Genomic DNA, 20,472 nt, shown 5'->3' with positions numbered 1-20,472 from the left:
CTACTTTGACTGACAGCAGCTCCCCAGGAGACTTCTCCAGGGTTTCAGGCAGGAGTCTTTCCCAGCCCTCCCTGAAGAAGCCAGGGATCGAACCTTGGAACCTCTGCATGCAAAGCAGGTGCTCTGCTACTGAGCTATGGCCCTTCTTCCACATTTCAGGCAGTTCTTTCTCATTCCATCTCAAATCCTTTTAGCTGGTAATGTCCAACATGGAATCTCAGACTTTGTACATGGAAGGCACAGAAAGCCTCCCCTCCCCAAATATCTACTCAGGGGCATCTATTCTGACTTCTACCACCTCTGCAGGGTCTTTTCCAACTTGGCTACCTGGGATTCTTTAAGTGGAAATGCTGAGCATCGGACCTGGGGCTTCCTGCATGCCTCGTAACACATGAGCAAACTTTAATCTAAAAACAAAATACAACTCCTCGAAAAAAGAAAAACAAATTAGGCTTTAAAAAATGTATAGAGTACATTTATTATAACATCACGTTACTGACAAACATCCACAAAAAATAATACTTGGCTAGCAGTAAGTCAAGCTTAGACACACAATTGCAAAGTAAGAGAGGTGAAATTGAAAATTTCATGATGTGCTAATCTGTTGCAAATTAATACCAATGAACTTGCCACAGAACATGTCTCACCAGATCAAATTTGAATAGAAAAATTGTGACCATTCCATCCCCCACCCCACCCCATGTTCTTATTCTTCCCACAGAGTTTAAATACTTACTGTGTCTCCTATCCCTATGCATATCATCAGATGTTTAATAAGAGATATACTTCAGGGAAAGTTTTCTCATGATGTAAATTCTGATTATATCTACAGCAGTGATCCCTGAAACGGAGCATGAGAGGGCGCTAGTGTGCCAGTGGGCAGCTCCAAGGGTGCCACAAGAAAAAGAAAAAAAAAACACAGGAGTCTGTCCCACCATGCCTTTGCATGACTCCCGGTTTAGCTTCCTTCCAATCTACCTCCACACAAGGAAGGAACTCTACCAATCTCTGTGGCAGGTGCAGTTGGAACCAGTGTTCTCTCTAATTTTTTTCAACAGTGTGAGGAATGAGTTTTCTTCTGGGCGGCAGTATCAAGGCAGTGTGTGCGCATGTATATTCAGAGTGGGACCTTCCGGATTAAACCTGAGCAGGATCCAAAATCAACTCAGCGGAGATTTTAAAAGTGTGAGCATGCTCACATGAGGCACACCTTAGAGGGAACACAGGCTGGAACATCATTTCCAATATACAAGCAGAGCATCAATTACCCTCTTGCAAAGGAGGCTGGCTTTTGCATCTCTGTGTAAGTAACTGTTCTGGGCTGGCCTCCTTCCAACCAAGAGGAACAGTAATTTTTTTTGGGGGGGGGTTGCTATGAGCCAGGGGTTCCCAACCTTTTTTAAACAAATGCACCCTTTCTGTTGCAAACCTTCAGCTGTGTGTATGTGTGTGTGTTAAGCACGCGCGCACACACACACACACACACACTGAGCTGAAGGTTTAAGCACACACATTTAAATGTTACAGGTATGAAACAGGCTATTCCAATCACTGGCTTAAAATCAGATTAAGTTACTCATAAGCACTTCCACTGAAAGTAAACTTGTCCCATTAAGTTCAATAAGACTACTTATGAGTAACAATCTGGATGTAAGCCAGTGACTGGAGTAGCCCGCCTCATAACTGTAATATTTATGTGTATACACGTAAAAGCACAAATTTAATCATTACAGGTAGGGAGACAGCCTACTACAGTAACTGGCTTACATCCATAAGAGTCTTATTGAAATTAATAGGACATGTTTACTTGTCCCATTAATTTCAATGGAAGTCCTTAGTGCTAATTTACTGAAGCCTGTCAATCAGGCTGAGTTTCAGCACACAGCCAGCCAATCAGGAGCAAAGGAGGAGGGGCCCTCCTCCTGCCCCTTCTGCATGGGACACATTGCTGAGAACGTGTTGGCTTCAAGCTGGCAATCCTCAGAAGGGGAACAAACTGCGTAGCTGCAGCGTGGAGAGGCAGCAGGGCTCCAAGTATCTCCTGGTAGCTCTACGAGTGCTAGGGAGTGCTGGGGGGATATGCTAGGGGTACTAGTATCCACTGTTGGTAACCCCTGCTAGAAGCCATTCTGAGCGGAATGGGATAGAGCAGGAGAATAAAACAACAACGTAAAAGTGCCCAGAACAGCACGTTATAGAGAAGCGTCGCACATGGGTGTGCAGTTTTTCATGTTTAAACACACAATGAGTAAGCCTTCGAGAGGGCCAGCTGCAGGTTTCAGGGAGCCCACAGCAAGAGCCCTTCAATGGTTCATGGGTCCTTCTAAGGTCCATGGCAGAGCTTATCTTGGTGGCAGCAGGGACAGCAGGGCTTGGCAGCTGCCATTCCCCCCTCACAACGCTGTCAATGTCATGTTCCAGGGCATTGTGGGAAAATATGGTGGGTGATTGGTGGCAATCACCTCCCCCCCCCATGCTCTTAGCTCTTAAATGATGCTATACTGGAAGCGCTGGATCTGTGTGTGTGTGTGGGGGGGGGCAGTTTTCCCTGTAACAGGGATTCCCAGCTGCTGACTACAACTCCCAGCATCTCCAGTTGCAATGGCCTAAGGCTGGGGATTATGGGGGTTGTAGTCAACAACAGCTGGGGATCCTTACTACAGGGAACACTGGTGGAGAATGGCATTGGTCAACCAAACTGTGGCTGGGCTTGATCCTCCCAGGGATGGGGAGGCCCGAGGACAAACATGAGAAGTTAGCTCTGCCAGGGCACTGACACCAACCCAGCTTTTCCAGGTAAGAGAGTGAAACGTTCTTCCAATTATTATTGTTTCTAAACCGTGCCTCAACTATTTGAAGTCTGAGAAGCACAGCCATCTTGCTCCTCTCTGGTGTGCTTTCTCTGGTGCCTGACTACATTTGCTCTCTGTGTGAAGCTCTTCCCACAGACCAAGCAGTCATACGGCTTCTCCCCTGTGTGTATTGTCTGGTGCACCAGAAGGCTTGATTTATGTCGAAAGCTTTTCCCGCAGCTGGAACATTTGTAGGATTTCTGTTCTGTGTGGATTAGCTCATGGGACATCAGGTTCGCTTTCCGGTTAAAGCTCTTCCCACAACATGTGCATTTATATGGCTTCTCCCCTGTGTGGATTCTCTGGTGTCTACTAAGGCTCGATTTGGTCGTAAAGCTCTTCTCACAGACAGGGCAGGTGTTCCTGTTAATTCCTTCATCTAATATTTGCAGGACTGTCGTTTCACAAACATCACCCCCTAGACTTGTGGTGGATGCATTCATCCACATTTCTGTTTGGTTTTCTACCTGCATATCTGGTCTGTGATCTCCACAGGTTCCTCCCTCTTGCTCTGCTTTTTCTGGATGTATATCCTCTGGTTCTTTTTCACATTCATTCAGCAGCCTGTATCTGAAAACATCTGCTTTCCGAATGTAGCTCTTCTTCCGGGTGGAGCATTTATACTGCCCTCCTGTTTGATTTTTCAGGTGTCCAGTAAGACCTGATTTATGCCCAAAGCCTTTCCCACAGTGCGAGCATGTGTATGGTTTCTGTCCTGTGTGAATTCTCTCGTGGATCATCAGATTTGCTTTCCGATTGAAGCTTTTGCCACAGTATGAGCATTTGTAAAGCTTCTCTCCGGTGTGATTTCTCTGGTGCAGAGTAAGGCCTGATTTATGTTTGAAGCCTTTCCCACAGTCAGAGCATTGGTATGGTTTCTGTCTGGTGTGGATTCTCTCGTGTGTCATAAGGTTGGCTTTCCGATTGAAGCTTTTCCCACAGTCTGCACATTCATAGGGCTTCTCTCCTGTGTGGATTCTTTGGTGTCTATTGAGGCCCGATTTTCGAGTAAAGCTCTTCCCACAAATAGAGCATGTATTCCTTCTAGTCCCTTGGTGTATTTTTTCTGGGGCTGTAATTTTGCAGCTGTCACTACCTAACCCAGTAATGTGTTGATTCCTTCCCTCTTCTGTCTCGTTTTCCATCAACTTCTCTGGTCTGTGTTGGTTGCCAAGGATTTCTTCCTCCTCCTCATGCTCTGATTTTTCTGAGGGCATCCCCTGTAGTTCCTTGCCACACTCATTCACCAGTATATCACCTCCTGCAATGGATAATCTTGTAAAAATGAAAGGAAACCAAAGATAACATTTTTTCCTCCTTATATCGTTTATGTTGAGATGCACTTCTCCTGTGTCCCCCCACAAAGTCAGAAGAGTCTCAAATGGAAGCTGAAGGGTCTGATTTGGGGAGAAAACATCTCAGCTATCTTAAAGTGGGTTGCCACTCCCCCCCCCCGCCGCAAGGCTCCTATGCATATTAACAGTGGAAGAAAGAGCACACAGACTGCAGTAGATCCAGATTTCTTCTAGAAGCCCCTCAAGTTGCTAAACCATTTAGTACAAGAAACAAGAAACCCAGTTACTCTTGCTAACTGGGCAAAGAGGCATATTTTAAAGTGGTGGCTCTCTTAGGACCCTTTGAGATATTCTAGCCAAACCCCCTGAAGACAGGAAACTACTGTACCATCAGGAACAGAGGAAGCAATCTTCCATTGAGCCAGGCCTTTGGCTCATCTGGCATAGTGTCCACTCCCACTGGCATTAGCTCTCCTGGGCTTCAGGTAGGAATCTTTCCCAGCCCTACCTGGTGATGCTGGGAATTGAACCTGGGGCCTTCTGTATGCAAAGCAGGTGCTCTATCACTGAGCTACAGATGGTCCTGAGATACTGAGTCAGAATGCTGGTGCGTCTAGATCAGTGTTTCTCGACGTTTTTGGAGTCATGGAACTGCACACATTCTTTGTGTGCAGTTTCTGGGACCAGCAGTTAGTAAAGGGGTCACCCCCCCTCGCTCCCACCCACACCCCCAGGCACCCCGCAAAACAATTTTGAGCCGGTGGGGGCCGCTGTCACCGGGAGCTCTCCAGAGCTCATTTCTAGGCAGGCAGCCCTTGCTGCTGGGATAACGCTCAGTTTGCTTCCTCGAAATGAACATAAGCCCAGCAGCGAGGACTGCCTGCCTAAAAATGAGCTCCGGGGAGCTCACCTGGGCTCTGTGGATCCAGTGACATCACACGCAAAGGGGGCGGGGCCCAGGATCCACAGAGCCCGGGTGAGCTCCCCGGAGCTCATTTCTAGGCAGGCTGGATAATGTTCATTTCACTTCCTCAAAATGAATGTGATCCCAGCAGTGAGGGCTGCCTGCCTAGAAATGAGCTCCAGAGAGCTCCCGGCAGTGGCGGCCTGCTCTGGCTCGAAATTGGGTTTTTGGGGTGGGGTGGGGGTTAATTCTTCATGGACAAGCACGGACCGGGAGTCAACTCCTCACGAACTGACATCGGTCCACGGACTGGCGGTTGAGAAACACCGGTCTAGATGAATATTGTCTTCCACGATTGGCAGCAGCTCTCCAGCAGTGTTCCCTCTAACAGAGATTCCCAGGTGTTGTTGACTACAATTCCCAACATCCCCAGCTGCAATAGCCTTTATTTGGAGATTATGGGAATTTCAGTCAACAACATCTGGGATTCCCTCTTAGAGGGAACACTGCTCTCCAGGTAGGAGCCTTTCCCAGCATTACCTGGAGATACCAGGGATTGAACCTGGGACCTTCTGCTTGCAAAGAATGTGCTTTACCGCTGAGCTATGGATGTTCCAGATAAACACATGAAGCTGCTGTCTCCTAAGTCAGACCATTGGTTCACCTAGTCCAGTGTTGCATATACTGATTGGCAGCAGTTCTCTGGGGTTTCAGGGCTGGAGATCTTCTCCAGTCCTACCTGGAGATGCCAGAGATCGAAACTGGGACCTACTGCAAGCAGAGGAGGGACTCTCCCACGGAGTGGATGCTTTACTGAGCTATAGTCCTTCCCCAAAGAGCCGAGTCACAGGAAGCTGCTTTATACTGAACCAGACCCTTTGGTCTAGCCTGTCCATCCTAGGTATTGACTCCAATATATTAGACAGACAGTATTATCTTTATAAGGATTTCACTTGGAGATGCAGGGATTGAACCTGAGACCTTCTGCATCAAAAACAGAGCAGATGCATTACCACTGAGCTTCAGCTCCACTACAGATGACAGGACTAACTACAGGGGAAGACACTCTCTCTGCTTGTGAATTCACTCTGCTTCTGAATGTGAGGACACCTGGAGACGGGACCCTGGAGAGGATCTTAAAAGTCAGGCCAGTTTGTATTATTTATTAGAAGCATTTTTACTCTGCCTTTCCAACTGTGACCGTTGTTCCCAGGTCAAATGATTGGTTGGAATGAGCACAACTCACTGAAAGAATGTTTATTCATAAAGCCAGTCATGAGCACAAGATTTGAGGTTCATGGGTTCTGCAGGATCAAGAAAGCTCAAGGCCACTTATTTAAAACTAGCTGGGCCTGGCGCAGAGCATCTGCACACCCACCACCGCTGCCTTTTTCGACCCCCCCCGCCCGGCTTTCTGGCCAGCTGCCCCCCGCAGTTTCTGGCAAGCCAGCCCACCACCTCCTCCCACCCGCCCACCAAATCCTGCTGCTCGCCAGGCCAGCCCACCACCGCTTCCTCCAGCTGCCTCCTACAGTGGCTGGCCAGCATCCCTATTTTCTCCCCCATCCCTGTCGCTATCCTGTCCGTAGCCACTTGCAAACTCTCGCAAGAGCTGCCACACATGGGATTAGCAATGGGTATGTCTAGGAGAATTAAATATATAGATGATAGAACACAACAATGAATGATGACAAAGTAAAATCAAATACGCACAGCCAGGATATCTGTTAGTCGGGCCTCATCTGCCCAAATGAACCTGCCAGGGCCCTGCTTGAAGCCCCACCACTGACAGAGATCTGGTTGGTGGGGCTCAGAGACAGGGCCTTTTCCACCGTGGCCCCTCAGCTTTGGAATTCCCTCTTGGCCGAGCTTCACCATGCTCCCTCCTTCAGGGTTTTTAAGAAACACTTAGACCCATTTTTTTAGAGAGGCATTTTAGTTTTTATTCTTTATTGGTTTCTAGTCAGTTTTAAATTTGTACATCTGGTTTTAACTGGCGTCTTGTTTATCACTGAATTCTATTAATTGTATATTGTTTTATTAATTTAATTGTCGGTGAGATGCCCCGAACAGTATTGTACTGGAGGGGTGGGATACAAATATATTAAATAAATAACAAAATAGTTATACAAAAAGCAACTGGAAAAAAGATCAAAAGCCAAAAAACCACTCAAGAATCACTAACTGAAAAATTAGCCACGGTTACTGCCTTTGTGCCCGCAACTGTCTGGGGCTGCTGGAAACAGAATCCTGGGGCAGACAGACTTCCGGTCTCATCCTGCAGAGCAAGTCTTATGTTCTTAGGATGGGCAGAAATGCCGAGGGGATTGTGGGAACCCATGCAAATCATCAGCAATCATAGGGAGACAAGAGGCAAGGGCGTAGCGATGATTGAACAAGGGGGCACAAATGTCCCCTTCCCACTTCCACAACTCACTAGCATGCTGTTGGCTCCTGATCCAAGGACTCATCTTCAAAAAAGACTTCTTTTCAAAAAAGACAAGCCCTTTCCAGAAGCTTTTTCAGACAGCAGGCTTTACCGCAGCTTGGCCATGAGGTTTTACTGCGGGTTCGGGGCATACCGGATACTCTGACGCAAAAAGAAGATTTTTTTTTTAACCCCGGATACAAATCAGGCGAGGTTCCAATATGGCGGGGAAAACTCGAATCGTGTGTGAAGTGCTCTCTGAAATATCACACAGACTTCGGGTAAATCTGGCCGATATGTGAATGAACACCCACTCTCCCAAAGGAAAGCTGCGGCAAAGTCGCCATCTGAAAGAACTCCAGGAGATATATACATAGGTAAAGGTAAAGTGTGCTGTCGAGTCAGTGTTGACTCCTGGTGACCACAGAGCCCTGTGGTTGTCTTGGGTAGAATACAGGAGGGGTTTACCATTGCCTTCTCCCACGCAGTATGAGATGATGCCTCAGGTATATATGTTGTTGTTTTTTAAAGTACGTTAAAAAAAAAAAAATCCGAACCAGGGAAATGCACACACACACGTGTGTGTGTAAGTGTCTGTGTGCATGGGGAGTGTGATGGTATTTGTATATGAATGAGAGAAAGGACATGCAGATATTTTTTTGTTTTTCACCATGTCCTTACACTTCTCCTACAAAAGCAATGGGGGAGGAAGAAAAGGTGGGATGGGGTTTGGGAACAGGGGAGCCCATCCTCACTTTTGTCAATCAGTGGCAACTATCACTACAAGTCTATCAGTGGCTACTAGTCTGAGGGCTATAGGCCACTTCCAGCCTCAGAGGCAAGATGCCTCTAAATACCAGTTGCAGAGGAGTAAGCAGTAGGAGAGAGGGCATGCCCTCACCTGTTGCCTGTGGGCTTCTTGGAGGCATCTGGTGGGCCACTGTGTGAAACAGGATGCTGGACTAGATGGGCCTTCTTGGGCCTGATCCAGCAGGACTCTTCTTATGTCCCAGGCACCATTCTAACCTCGCTACACCCTGATAAAAGGAACTGAAATTGTGCCTTAAGGAAGTCAGAATTAGAGCAGACACAGGAAATCCTTACCTAGTAAGCTGTGGTATCCATTGCTCTCTTGTTTGATCTCCAAGGAGGGATTCTTCTCTTGAGGATCCAGGGGAATCTGCTCAGATTTGGAGAAACTTGCATTCAGCTTGTCAAATGTTCCCAGCACCTAGTGGCAAAATGACAACTATCAGATACTATGGCAGGCCAAGAACACACCTAAGGCAGGGCACCAAATGCTGCAACCCTCTGCATATGCAGGACTATTCTAACTAGGGAGATTGTCCTACTTAGCTATGGAAAGAGGGAAGCAAACAGTGGCTTACAAATGGGCAAGGGCCATATTCTGTCTCTCTTCATCACCAGTTTTAGACTCTGAGAGCTCCTTAGGCCGGGAGTTTTCAACTCAAGCGCTTAAGGGTACTTTGAAACCTTGCCGGGGGGCGGGTACATGGGGTACACAGAATCCTCCTGCTTCTCTGCCTCACTTACTTCCTACATCATTGGCTCCTTCTCTGAGAGGGGAAGGGGAGGAGTGTCAGACAGCATCCCTTGCTCCCCCACCCCACAGGACTGGCTGGCTAGGTGCTCAGACTCTGTCCACCCCACCTCAGCCTGACTGACAGCTTTAAAAGCAAGGTACATAGGAAGCTGCCTTCTACCGAGTCAGACCATTGGCCCATCTAGCTCAGTACTGTCTACACAGACTGGCAGCGGCTTCTCCAAGGTTGCGGGCAGGAATCTCTCTCAGCCCTATCTTGGAGATGCTGCCAGGGAGGGAACTTGGAACCTTCTGCATGCAAGCAGGCAGGGGCTCTTCCCAGAGCGGCCCCATCCCCTAAGGGAAATGTCTTAAAGTGCTCACATGTAATCTTCCATTCAAATGCAAGCCAGGGCAGACCCTGCTGAGCAAAGGGGAGAATTCATGCTTGCTACCACAAGACCAGCTCTCCTCGCTGATGCTCAGCTGGCTGATGCTCAGCATCATCATTGCCCTCGTTGCCAAGCCCGTCAGTCAGGCCGAGGGAGGGGTGGACTAAGTCTGAGGACCTTCTCCTACAGGCCAGGCATACAGGGAAGAGGAGGGCGAGCTGGGGCCAGGTCAGAGGTATGCCGTGGAGCCCTGGCCATGAGGCTCCGAGGGATGGGAAGAGGAAGGAAGCCACAGCCTAGCATTAGTGGGGTGGGTTTTTGTTTTGTTTCGTCTGACTCTAGGGTGAGGGCAGATTCCCTTAGCTTGTGTTTTATTTCCAACCAACTTTGGCAAGATTCATTTCTGGGGGTCACCTTTACTGGCTGCTCATATGGGTTATCTGAGCTGAAGATTTGAAATACAGTACACTTGTTTAAAGAGGTTGAACCACCCCTGCCTTAGGACGACATGTTCTCACCTGCTGTTGCCATCTTTGGGTCTCCTGCAGGTAATGCTCTGCCAGGGCCACCACCTGGGAGGCAGTCTCTGGCTGGCCTTCCCTGACCCAGCTCTGCATCTCCAAGGGCAGGATGGCCAGGAACTGCTCCAGGATCACCAGCTCCAGGATCTGCTCTTTGGTGTGTCTTTCTGGCTGCAGCCACTGATGGCAAAGTTCCTGGAGTTGGCGGAAAGCCCTTCGAGGTCCCTCAGCCTCCTGGTAGCAGAAAGTTCTGAAACGTTGGCGCTGGACTTCAGCATTGATGCTCTCATTGCTCAGAAAATCCTCCTTCACGTTTTGGCCCTCTTCTCCAGGTTTCAGGGTCCCAGAGGCCTTTGGGTCTCCACCTATGGAGGCTGGCAGAAGTCTGGACACCCCATTTCTACGTGGCCCTTGGCAGATATCAGAGAGAACAAGAGAGGCCTTGGCCTCTGACAGCTGTGTGTTGCCCCACACAGAGTGAGAGGACTCTACTCTCTTCAGGAACTCCTGCCATTGGGCTTCCCAGCACTGCAGCTGCCTCTCTTCTGGTTCCAATTTAGTCTGCTCAGGTCTAATGGGGCGCTGACCCTCTTCCACAGTCCCCTCCTGGGCAACATGGAGGCTGTTTCTGGATTCTTCCGGTTCTCTGCCAGGTGCAGGAACTGTTGAGACTTCCTCTTTCATTTTCATCTTCAGCTGGTAATATTTGTCTCCGTATCGCCTCCTGGAATCTTCCCTGTCATTTGTCAGGGCTGAGCTGTGGGCAGCAACCACAGGGGAGTCAGAACCGAAGAGTCAAGCCAGGATTTAGAACTGAAGAGTCAAGTCCTGAGTCAGAGAATCAAGCCAGGAATCAGGACTATGGAATCAAGTCAGTAGCCAGGACTGAGAAGCAAGCCAGGAATCAGGATGGAAGCTGGAGGTCAGAACTGAGGAATCAAGCCAGACGCCAGGAGTGGAGAGTCAAGCCACGACTGAGAAGCAAGCCAGGATGGAAGTCAGAGAGCAAAACTGAGGCGTTAGGCCACAAGCCAGGACCAAGAAGCAAGCCAGGAATCAAGATGGAAACCGGAAGTCAAAACCGATGAGTCCAACAAGGAGTCAGAAATGGAGGCAGAAGTCTGGAGTCAAGAACCAGGCCAGGGCTGAAGAGTCAAGCCAGGGGTCAAGATGGAAGCAGGTAGTCAAAACTAAAGATAGCAGTCGCAAACAGGAACACACCAGAGCCAAAGAGACCTTATTGCTTAGGCAAAGTTCTAGCCCAAACAGGAAGTCCTTTATAGTCTTTCCTGTTCCGGAAGGATCCAGTGGCCTGCCTAAAGCCAGGGAGCCCTTTTCGCCTGCATTTTTTTTTAAATTTTTACATTTTATATCCCGCTCTTCCTCCAAGGAGCCCAGAGCGTTGTACTACATACTTAATTTTTTCCACACAACAACCCTGTGAAGTAGGTTAGGCTGAGAGAGAAATGATTGGCCCAGAGTCACCCAGCAAGTATCTTGGCTCAATGGGGATTTGAACTTGGGTCTCCCCGGTCCTAGTCCAGCACTCTAACCACTACACCACGCTGGCTGCAGTTTCAACAGCTCATCAAAGGGGCAGTCTCTCAAAGCTCCCAGGATCCAGTACAAAGACAGCTCCTGACAGGAAAAAAGCAAGAGATGAAATTTAATCAAACTGCAAAGTGATACACATCAGAGACAGGGGCGTAAACTTCATGAGGGGGCAGGGCTCAAGTCCCCTCCAGGATTTCCTTGACTCAAGCCCTCCTTGACTCAAGCCTCTTCCAGGATTTCTCAGAGGGAGCAATGCCCCCGCTGGGCTGCCAGTTGGGGGCAGCGGGGTTCAAGCCCTCCTCTGGATTTCTTGGGGGAGGCAATGCCACCCTTAGCGTTTGATGGCTGGCTGCATTATTTCCAGAGAGGGAGAAAGGGAAATAATGCAGCCAGCCTGCACACACTGGCTGCAAATGAACTCCAGAGTGGAGAGCATGCACAGGCTCTTTGGAACTCTGGACATGTCTCGTTTGCACATGATTTCACATGCACAGGGCATCACTTGTGTGTGCAACGTGCATACAGTGGGGCCGTGGGGCAGAACAGAGGCCACCATTCTGATGGCTCTGCTGCTGCTGCCAGGGATGCTGTACAGTGTTCTCTCTAATTTTTGTCTTCTGTGTGCGGAATGAGTTTTGTTCTGGGCGGCAGTATCAAGGCAGTGTGCGTGCACAGGCATTCAGAGTGGAGCCTTCCTGATTCAACCTGAGCGGGATCTGAAATTAACTGAGCAGACATTTTAAAAACCTTGTGAACGCACAAACATGTGCACGCCTTAGAGGGAACACTGATGCTGTAGCTCTTTCTTGCACCGAGCAGAGGGCTGGTCCAGAAGACCTCCAAGGTGCCTTCCACTCTTAAATTCTGCGATTCTATGAAATTATGGGATTTGCCAACATAAACTGTAGTAATAGTAATCATCTTAGATGGCTTTAAAACAGTAGACAAGAGCCCAATTCATATGTTATATTCAATGCACAATCTGTGCATAGTGTATGCATACATGAATCTGCATGCACGTGCAGTTATTCACGTGTTACATTCAATATGCATACAATAGTGCACTTCCTATCTATCCCCTGCACTGGAGGGGGCCTATTCTCGGGTTCCCATTAAGCTGAACACAGATACAAGCCCTAATCAGACATTAATCTAAACTCTCGTACTAGTGTACAGTGTACACAGGTACAGATTCACACATTATGTTGAACACAAGTGCAGCAGCGCACTTCCTATCTGTACCATGCATTTGAGGGGTCTGTACCCAGGTTCACTTTTTACATGAAAGCATTACAATCATTCACACAAAACCATGTACACATATACAGTCAATTGCACACACTCCTTCAGACATGCCCATGGCCCTCTTCAGACATTATGTTCAACATTCATACAGCAAGTGTGCAGTGTACACAGATACAGATCTGTACACAGGTATAGTTATGCACATGCTATGTTGAACACAGACACAGCAGTGCATTTCTATCTATGGATATATTTCAATATAATTATGATAAAACTATATCCTTAGGGAGTACTATCCAGTTATGCAGGGAGTTATAAATCAATAAAACTATATAGGAACAATAACCCTATCCTTAGGTTGGGTAGAGGTAAACAGCATATATGATATTTTGTTAAATACTACATTTGCCACTGAAGAAGACTCAATTAAGAGTTGAAACGCGTCTGGCAACAGTATATCCATGAACAAATGCTGGCAAAACTATGATATGTTATCCCTCCGCTAAAACAAGACATTGGGAAGATTGACTTGGACTTCTCCCATTTTATTGATGAGCTTTTGGACTACTGGACTTTGTAATTTGATATAGAGACCATCTTAATGACCATGTTGTGTGTATACAGATTTAGTTTTATTGACTGAGTTTTATAACTCCCTATATAATAGCCGGGAAGCAACCTGCCTAGAGAGCAGGAGGCTGTTGGTCCAAATCCCTGCTAGTGTGTTTCCCAGAATATGGGAAACTCCTATATCGGACAGCAGTGATATAGAAAGGCGCTGAAAGGCATCATCTCACACTGGGAGGGAGGAGGCAAAGGTAAACCCCTCCTGTAAATCCTAACCCCACCAAAGACAACCACATGGCTCTGTGGTCGCCAGGAGTTGACGCCAACATAACTGGATAGTGTTACCTAAGGGCATTGTTTTATCATCATAATTATACTAAAATATATGTATATAGCTGGATTCTTTTTAGATGCCTTGACATACTGCTGAATCCATATAGGGTTTGTTTTTGCGCGCAGGTCCTATCTGTACCCACACATTTGAGGGACCTATACTCAGATTCACGTTTAAAATATTCATAGAATATCATGTCTGAAGAGGGCTCTTGTTGACAGGTGTAAAATAGCAATGGAGAACAAGAAACAAAACCACACGCCAGGAATCGCAGAGTTAGGGTGCGAGGGGTGTTACTGCACCGAGAATCAACGGCACTAAATTGTCTCTCTTTCTCTTTCTGTGTCCTGGGAAAAGAGGAACCAGCGCCACGAACCGAGAACTCCAGTTTCCAACCATTGCATTTTCTCTTCCCCTTCCGTATGTCTCGCCTCCCCCCATGCAAACAAGCTCCCTTTAACTCACTGCTCGAACATGGATGGCCGCCAATGTCTCTGTGCTGAGAAATTCCAAATGCAGTTTTTGGCAAGAAGAGGAGCAGCGGAGAATGCAGCGTGGAAAGCAGCACAGGAAGGGGCCATCCCTGCTGCATCAGGCCTCCTCCCGGCCTCCTCGGCCTCATTCCCGGGCCTCTCTAGGAATCAGTCTTCTGTCATTTTAACCCTTGTATCCCCTCTGCCCTTCGGCAGGAGAGAGTTCTGCAATCCTAGGGGGCAATCAGTCGCACACACACACACACACACGGCTAACTGAGCAGAGAGGTACCTTTGAAAGCGGTGGTTGCCTTCTCTTTAGCAAGGGGAGAGCAGCTGATTGCCGGGAAACCTAGGACCAACAAACGGAAGTACTTTTTCACACAAGGCACAATCCACTTGTGGAATTCTCTGCCACAGGAGATTGTGACAGCCAACAACCTGGATGACTTTAAGAAGGGTTTGGATAACTTCATGGAGGAGAGGTCTATCAACGGCTACTAGTCGGAGGGCTATAGGCCACCTCCACCCTCATAGGCAGGATGCCTCTGAGTACCAGTTACAGGGGAGTAACAGCAGGAGGGAGGGCATGCCCTCAAGTCCTGCCTATGGCTTCCAGCGGCATCTGGTGGGCTACTGTGCGAAAGAGGATGCTGGACTAGATGGGCCTTCTTGGGCCTGATCCAGCAGGGCTGTTCTTATGTTCTTATGACTGTTTGCTATTCAACCTCCGCGTAGTAGTGTCTCTCCAGTGGCTGTGCCTGTTGCTGATATTACCTTATATTCCCTTTTAGACTGTGAACCCTTTTGGGAAGGGAACCAAAAGGTTATTTACATGTAAACCACTTGGAGAACTTTTGTAGGAAATCTACAGATACATATTCATAGTAGTAGCCGCAGCAGAAAGGACCGCATATCCAGTACGAGGAGGAGTGTGATGGGATAAAAGTTGGACATCCCAACCTTGGGTCCCCAGATGTACTATGACTCCCATCATCCCCAGTCACAAGGGCCATTAGCAGAGGATGATGGAAGCTGTAGTCCAACAACATCTGGGGACCCATAGTTGAAGTACTCTTCATTAGCACATATCATCAGGGATAGCATCAGAGTTTGATATTCCTGGGCAGCAATCTCTCAGCCGAGATTCTTGCTCCTTCATCACTTCCATTCTCCCAGCCCATCTGCCAATGGTAACTTTCCCCCCATGAGGTTGTGCTATGATGCAGAGGTCTCTGGGGGAAGACTTGCCTTTGCTTCCCAGCACTGCAACGGCCTCTCTTCTGGTTCCAATTTAGTCTGCTCAGGTCTAATGGGGCGCTGACCCTCTTCCACAGTCCCCTCCTGGGCAACATGGAGGCTGTTTCTGGATTCTTCCGGTTCTCCGCCAGGTGCAGGAACTGTTGAGACTTCCTCTTTCATTTTCATCTTCAGCTGGTAATATTTGTCTCCGTATCGCCTCCTGGAATCTTCCCTGTCATTTGTCAGGGCTGAGCTGTGGGCAGCAACCACAGGGGAGTCAGAACCGAAGAGTCAAGCCAGGACTTAGGACTGAAGAGTTACCGTATTTTACGGACTATAAGACGCTACGGACTATAAGACGCACCTTAATTTTAATCCAGTTTAATCCAGTCCTTCATTTTAATCCAGTGCCTTCCACTCTTAAATTCTGCGATTCTATGAAATTATGAGATTTGCCAACATAAATTGTAGTAATAGGAGGAGTTGTAGTAAAAGGGAGGAGATGGAGCACCAGGGGTGCCGATTCCTACCTAATAATTTGAAGAGTCCCCTCATATTACTTCCCCCATACTCCTAATAACCCATATCTTCAATTATTTCCTCTCCCCGCCAAAAAAATCTAACGGAGGAGTTGCTCTTTAAACTCTCCCTCTGTGCCCAAAGAGAGAACACAAAAAGATTGCATTCCTTTTAGAAGAACTGGTCTTGTGGTAGCAAGCATGACTTGTCCCCTTAGCTAAGCAGGGTCCACCCTGGTTGCATATGAATGGGAGACTAGAAGTGTGAGCAGCACTGTAAGACCTTCCCCTCAGGGGATGGAGCCACTCTGGGAAGAGCAGAAGGTTCCAAGTTCCCTCCCTGGTAGCATCTCCAAGATAGGGCTGAGAGAGATTCCTGCCTGCAACGCTACCAGTCTGTGAAGACAATACTGAGTTAGATGGACCTAGGGTCTATATGGCAGCTTCCTATGTTCCTATGTAGGCCTGTTGGCACCACTTGATAGGATGGGGCAGGAGAAGAGAGAAGGCGGCACATGGAGGAGTTTTCCTTCTGTCCCTGTCATTATTGCAATGAAAACTCCACAGCAACACCCCTCCAGACAACACTGAGGTAAGCCCCACCACAGGCATTGAGGGGAGGGGCATGTACCTGTTTGGCCCTTTGTCAATAAACCCCTCAGTCCTGCTGCAGCCAGCCCTTCATATTGTGGTAGTGAAAGCCATAGGTTAATTATAGCCCTCTGCAGATGTTAGGTTGCATGGAGGTACCGATGTGTGCTTACAAGTAGAACATGAAGGCAACAACCCTCCTCTGTTTGTCCCGCTGACATACCATATGCAAAGGTACACTATTGCTGAATATGGAGGTTCCAATTAATTAGCACCACTAAGAGCCCTGAATGCGTATAATCCCCTTTTAAATTCACCATTCATCCTTTCATTATGTCAGTTTATTTGAGAACTTCTTTATTCAAAAGCTGTGTATAATAAAAGCACTCTACAATAGAGTGGTGTGGTGGGGTCTTCTTCTCCAGAGGTTTCCGAACAGAGGCTGGATGGCTACCTGTGTCAGTGATGTTGTAGCAGTTTCCTGCACTAAGCAGAGGGTTGAACTAGAAGACCTCCAAGGTTTTTTCCAACTCTAACATTTTATTAATCTATCATCATCATCATCATCATCATCATCATCATCATCATTCTCACTGGCCCATGACTGTATCTGTTAGAGGCCCCTGTAACTGGGGCATAGAATGTCCTCAGAGGAAGAACCCACAACTAGCAACTCCCTCAATCCAAAGTCAGAGACTCCTCTGTTGCTCAGCCCCACACCTCACAACCCCAGGGAACCCCAGGCAAGGTTCCTCCTGAGGAGGACCAAAAGAATTTTGAGCCTGTAGGGGCTGCTGCTACTGGGAGCTCTCCAGAGCTAATTTCTAGGCAGGCAGCTCTTGCTACTGGGATAACGCTCAGTTTGCTTCCTCGAAATGAACGTAATCCCAGCAACGAGGGCTGCCTGCCTAGAAATGAGCTCCGGGGAGCTCGCCTGGGCTCTGTGGATTCTGGGCCCTCCCCCTTTGTGTGTGACATCACATGCAAAGGGGGTGGGGCCCAGGATCCATGGAGCCCAGGTGAGCTCCCCGGAGCTCATTTCTAGGCAGGCTGGATAATGTTCATTTCGCTTCCTTGAAATGAATGTGATCCCAGCAACGAGGGCTGCCTGCCTAGAAATGAGCTCTGGGGAGCTCGCCTGGGCTCTGTGGATTCTGGGCCCTCCCCCTTTGTGTGTGACATCACATGCAAAGGGGGCGGGGCCCAGGATCCATGGAGCCCAGGTGAGCTCCCCGGAGCTCATTTCTAGGCAGGCTGGGTAATGTTCATTTCGCTTCCTCGAAATGAATGTGATCCCAGCAACGAGGGCTGCCTGCCTAGAAATGAGCTCTGGGGAGCTCGCCTGGGCTCTGTGGATTCTGGGTCCTCCCCCTTTGTGTGTGACATCACATGCAAAGGGGGCGGGGCCCAGGATCCATGGAGCCCAGGTGAGCTCCCCGGAGCTCATTTCTAGGCAGGCTGGGTAATGTTCATTTCGCTTCCTCGAAATGAATGTGATCCCAGCAACGAGGGCTGCCTGCCTAGAAATGAGCTCTGGGGAGCTCGCCTGGGCTCTGTGGATTCTGGGCCCTCCCCCTTTGTGTGTGACATCACATGCAAAGGGGGCGGGGCCCAGGATCCATGGAGCCCAGGTGAGCTCCCCGGAGCTCATTTCTAGGCAGGCTGGGTAATGTTCATTTCGCTTCCTCGAAATGAATGTGATCCCAGCAGCGAGGGCTGCCTGCCTAGAAATGAGCTCCAGAGATCTCCCGGCAGCGGCGGCCCCCTCTGGCTTGAAATTTGTTTTTTTTGGGGGGGGGTTAATTCCTCATGGACAAGCACGGACCGGCATCCGCAGTTGAGAAACAGCAGTTGACCAGCAGTTGAGAAACACTAAAGGCAAGGATACAACTTCCTTGCTGAAGCTAAGCTGATCTTTGTTTGGTCAGTGCCTGGATGAGAAAGGCTGCTAGGTGAGCCTTTCACAAGAAATCCCAGATGTTGTTGACTGCAGCTCCCAGCATCCCCAGCCAAAGTCCACTGCAGCTGGGGATGCTGGGAGCTGTAGTCAACAGCATCTGGGATTCTCTGTTACAGGGAAAGCTGTCTGAGAACATTTCTTCTTGGAAACGAATGCTGAGGCAGGCAATCCAGACTCAAGAGAGGGAGTGCAGCTTATGAGATGAGCTGTTTATTGAGGGCTGAGGTGAAATGAGCAAAGTGTATTGTGGGAGGCCCAATGGGCAGGCCCTGTGGGGAGCAGGTTGCAGAATCACATGTTACATTATCATAGCATTATATCCGGCAGACGTGCTTCTGGTACCATCTGGTCCTATTGTATTGGATTCTTTTCAGTTGGTACAGCCTGAGGATGTGGACAAGATCCTGGGCAGTGTGCGGGCGACATCGTGTGCTCTTGACCCTTGTCTTTCATGGCTAACTAGTGTTTCAGGCCCGTTGTGATAACGGGCGCTAGTAGGGGAGAGTTCCCCCCCCCGCCCCACTTCCTCTGGCCTCCCCCCCCCACGCCCTCCCAGCTGGCCGAGACTTCCTTACCCAGAGCAGCCCGCGACAGTCGGGCGATCAAAAATCCATTTTTTGCGAAGAAGAGAGGAGCTCCGGAACAGAGCTCCTCTCTGTGCTAAGCCAATGCCCAAACTGCTGCTATGGACGCAAAGGACGCAATAGGCGTCCTTTGCGTCCATAGCAGCAGTTTGGGCATTGGCTTAGCACAGAGAGGAGCTCTGTTCCGGAGCTCCTCTCTTCTTCGCAAAAAATGGATTTTTGATCGCCCGACTGTCGCGGGCTGCTCTGGGTAAGGAAGTCTCGGCCAGCTGGGAGGGCGGTTGGCGGCCATGGCGGCGGCCGCGGAGGCATTCTTCTGGGCCGTTTTGGCCCTTAATCATTTGCGGGGGGGGGAGCGGGGAAGGAGTATTTGGGCAGCTGGGAGGGCGGGAGAGTGGGCGGTGGCGGTGGTGGTGGCCGGGCAGACTCTGGGGGCGCCGCTGCCGGTCCGGTCCGCCCCCGCCTCACATTCCCGGCCGGTCTCCCCGGAAGGGCAAGGGCCCCAAGGACTCGCAGCCGCCTGGCTGCGGCGGCGGTGCCAGGCCTCGGCGGCGGCTCTGCCGCCACCTCGGCCGGCTTACCCCGTCACCTCCTCCCCCCGCCCGGCTTCGGCGGCGCGGCTCCACCGCCGCCTTGGCCGCGCTGCATCCTCTGGCCGAGGCGGCGGCTTCGCCACCGCCTCGGCCAGTCTCCTCCTTCCCCACATTCCCGGCTTCTTCGGGGCGGCCGCTTCTGGCCGCCCAAGATGGCCACCGGGTGCCGGCCCTCATGTCTCCCTTGCCCTGTTGCAGAACAGGGCAGGGAGGCACGAACACACGCTTGGTGCCCGTCCACGGACGGACACCAAGCGTTTTATTAGAGAGGATAAAAGCTGCCAGGGAGGGGGCAGGTAGATGGTTGGAGATGATTATCAATGCCTCATTAAGCGAGGGAAAGATGCCATTGCGCCTCAAGGAGGCGATGGTGAGACCATTATTAAAAAAGCCCTCCCTTGATTCCTCCAACCTGAACAACTATAGACCGGTCTCTAACCTGCCCTTTTTGGGCAAGGTGATAGAGCGTGTGGTGGCGTCCCAGCTGCAGAGGTTCTTGGATGATAAGGATTATCTGGACCCTTTTCAATCTGGCTTCCGCCCCAGATATGGGACTGAGACTGCCTTGGTCGCTCTAGTGGATGACCTATGCTGGGAACTAGACAGGGGGAGTGCGTCCCTGTTGGTTCTGCTGGACCTCTTGGCAGCGTTCGATACCATCAACCATGGTATCCTTCTGGGCCGCCTCTCGAGTATGGGACTCGGAGGGACTGTGTTGCAGTGGTTCCGGTCCTTTCTTGGAGGGAGGGTCCAGAAGGTGGTGCTGGGGGACTGTTGCTCGGCCTCGTGGCCATCAGCCTGTGGGGTCCCGCAGGGTTCAGTCTTGTCCCCCATGCTGTTTAACATCTACATGAAACCGCTGGGAGAGGTCATCCG

The 20,472-nt window shown here is 49.5% G+C and overlaps 1 protein-coding gene across 2 annotated transcripts; it reads right to left on the bottom strand.

The window, feature by feature from the left end:
- Positions 1-447: 447 nt before the first annotated feature.
- LOC128342612 (zinc finger and SCAN domain-containing protein 31-like) lies at positions 448-14,454 on the bottom strand. 2 transcript variants are annotated; one of them, XM_053290128.1, is made up of 4 exons: positions 14,401-14,454; positions 9,933-11,573; positions 8,584-8,710; positions 448-4,113 (listed from the first exon to the last, which is right to left on the bottom strand). In XM_053290128.1, the coding sequence occupies exons 2-4, from the start codon at positions 10,623-10,625 to the stop codon at positions 2,846-2,848; spliced, it is 2,088 nt and encodes a 695-aa protein (XP_053146103.1). In that variant the 5' UTR covers positions 10,626-11,573; positions 14,401-14,454; the 3' UTR covers positions 448-2,845. The 2 variants fall into 2 exon arrangements, with proteins under 2 accessions (XP_053146103.1, XP_053146102.1); XM_053290127.1 differs by lacking the exon at positions 14,401-14,454 and adding an exon at positions 14,101-14,244.
- Positions 14,455-20,472: the final 6,018 nt, after the last annotated feature.

This window comes from Hemicordylus capensis, chromosome 2 (genome assembly GCF_027244095.1).
Source record: "Hemicordylus capensis ecotype Gifberg chromosome 2, rHemCap1.1.pri, whole genome shotgun sequence".
In the NCBI taxonomy this organism is placed as follows: domain Eukaryota; kingdom Metazoa; phylum Chordata; class Lepidosauria; order Squamata; family Cordylidae; genus Hemicordylus; species Hemicordylus capensis.
Note: the sequence above shows the minus strand (reverse complement) of the source record. Positions and strands in the feature narration are given on the sequence as shown.

Coding starts and splice junctions, on each gene's coding strand:
- LOC128342612 (XM_053290128.1), bottom strand. CDS start 10,625: ATGAAAATGAAAGAGGAAGTCTCAACAGTTCCTGCACCTGGCAGAGAA. Junction 8,711..9,932: donor CCCAAAGATGGCAACAGCAG/GTGAGAACATGT, acceptor TTTTGCCACTAG/GTGCTGGGAACATTTGACAA. Junction 4,114..8,583: donor TGGATACCACAGCTTACTAG/GTAAGGATTTCC, acceptor TATCCATTGCAG/GAGGTGATATACTGGTGAAT.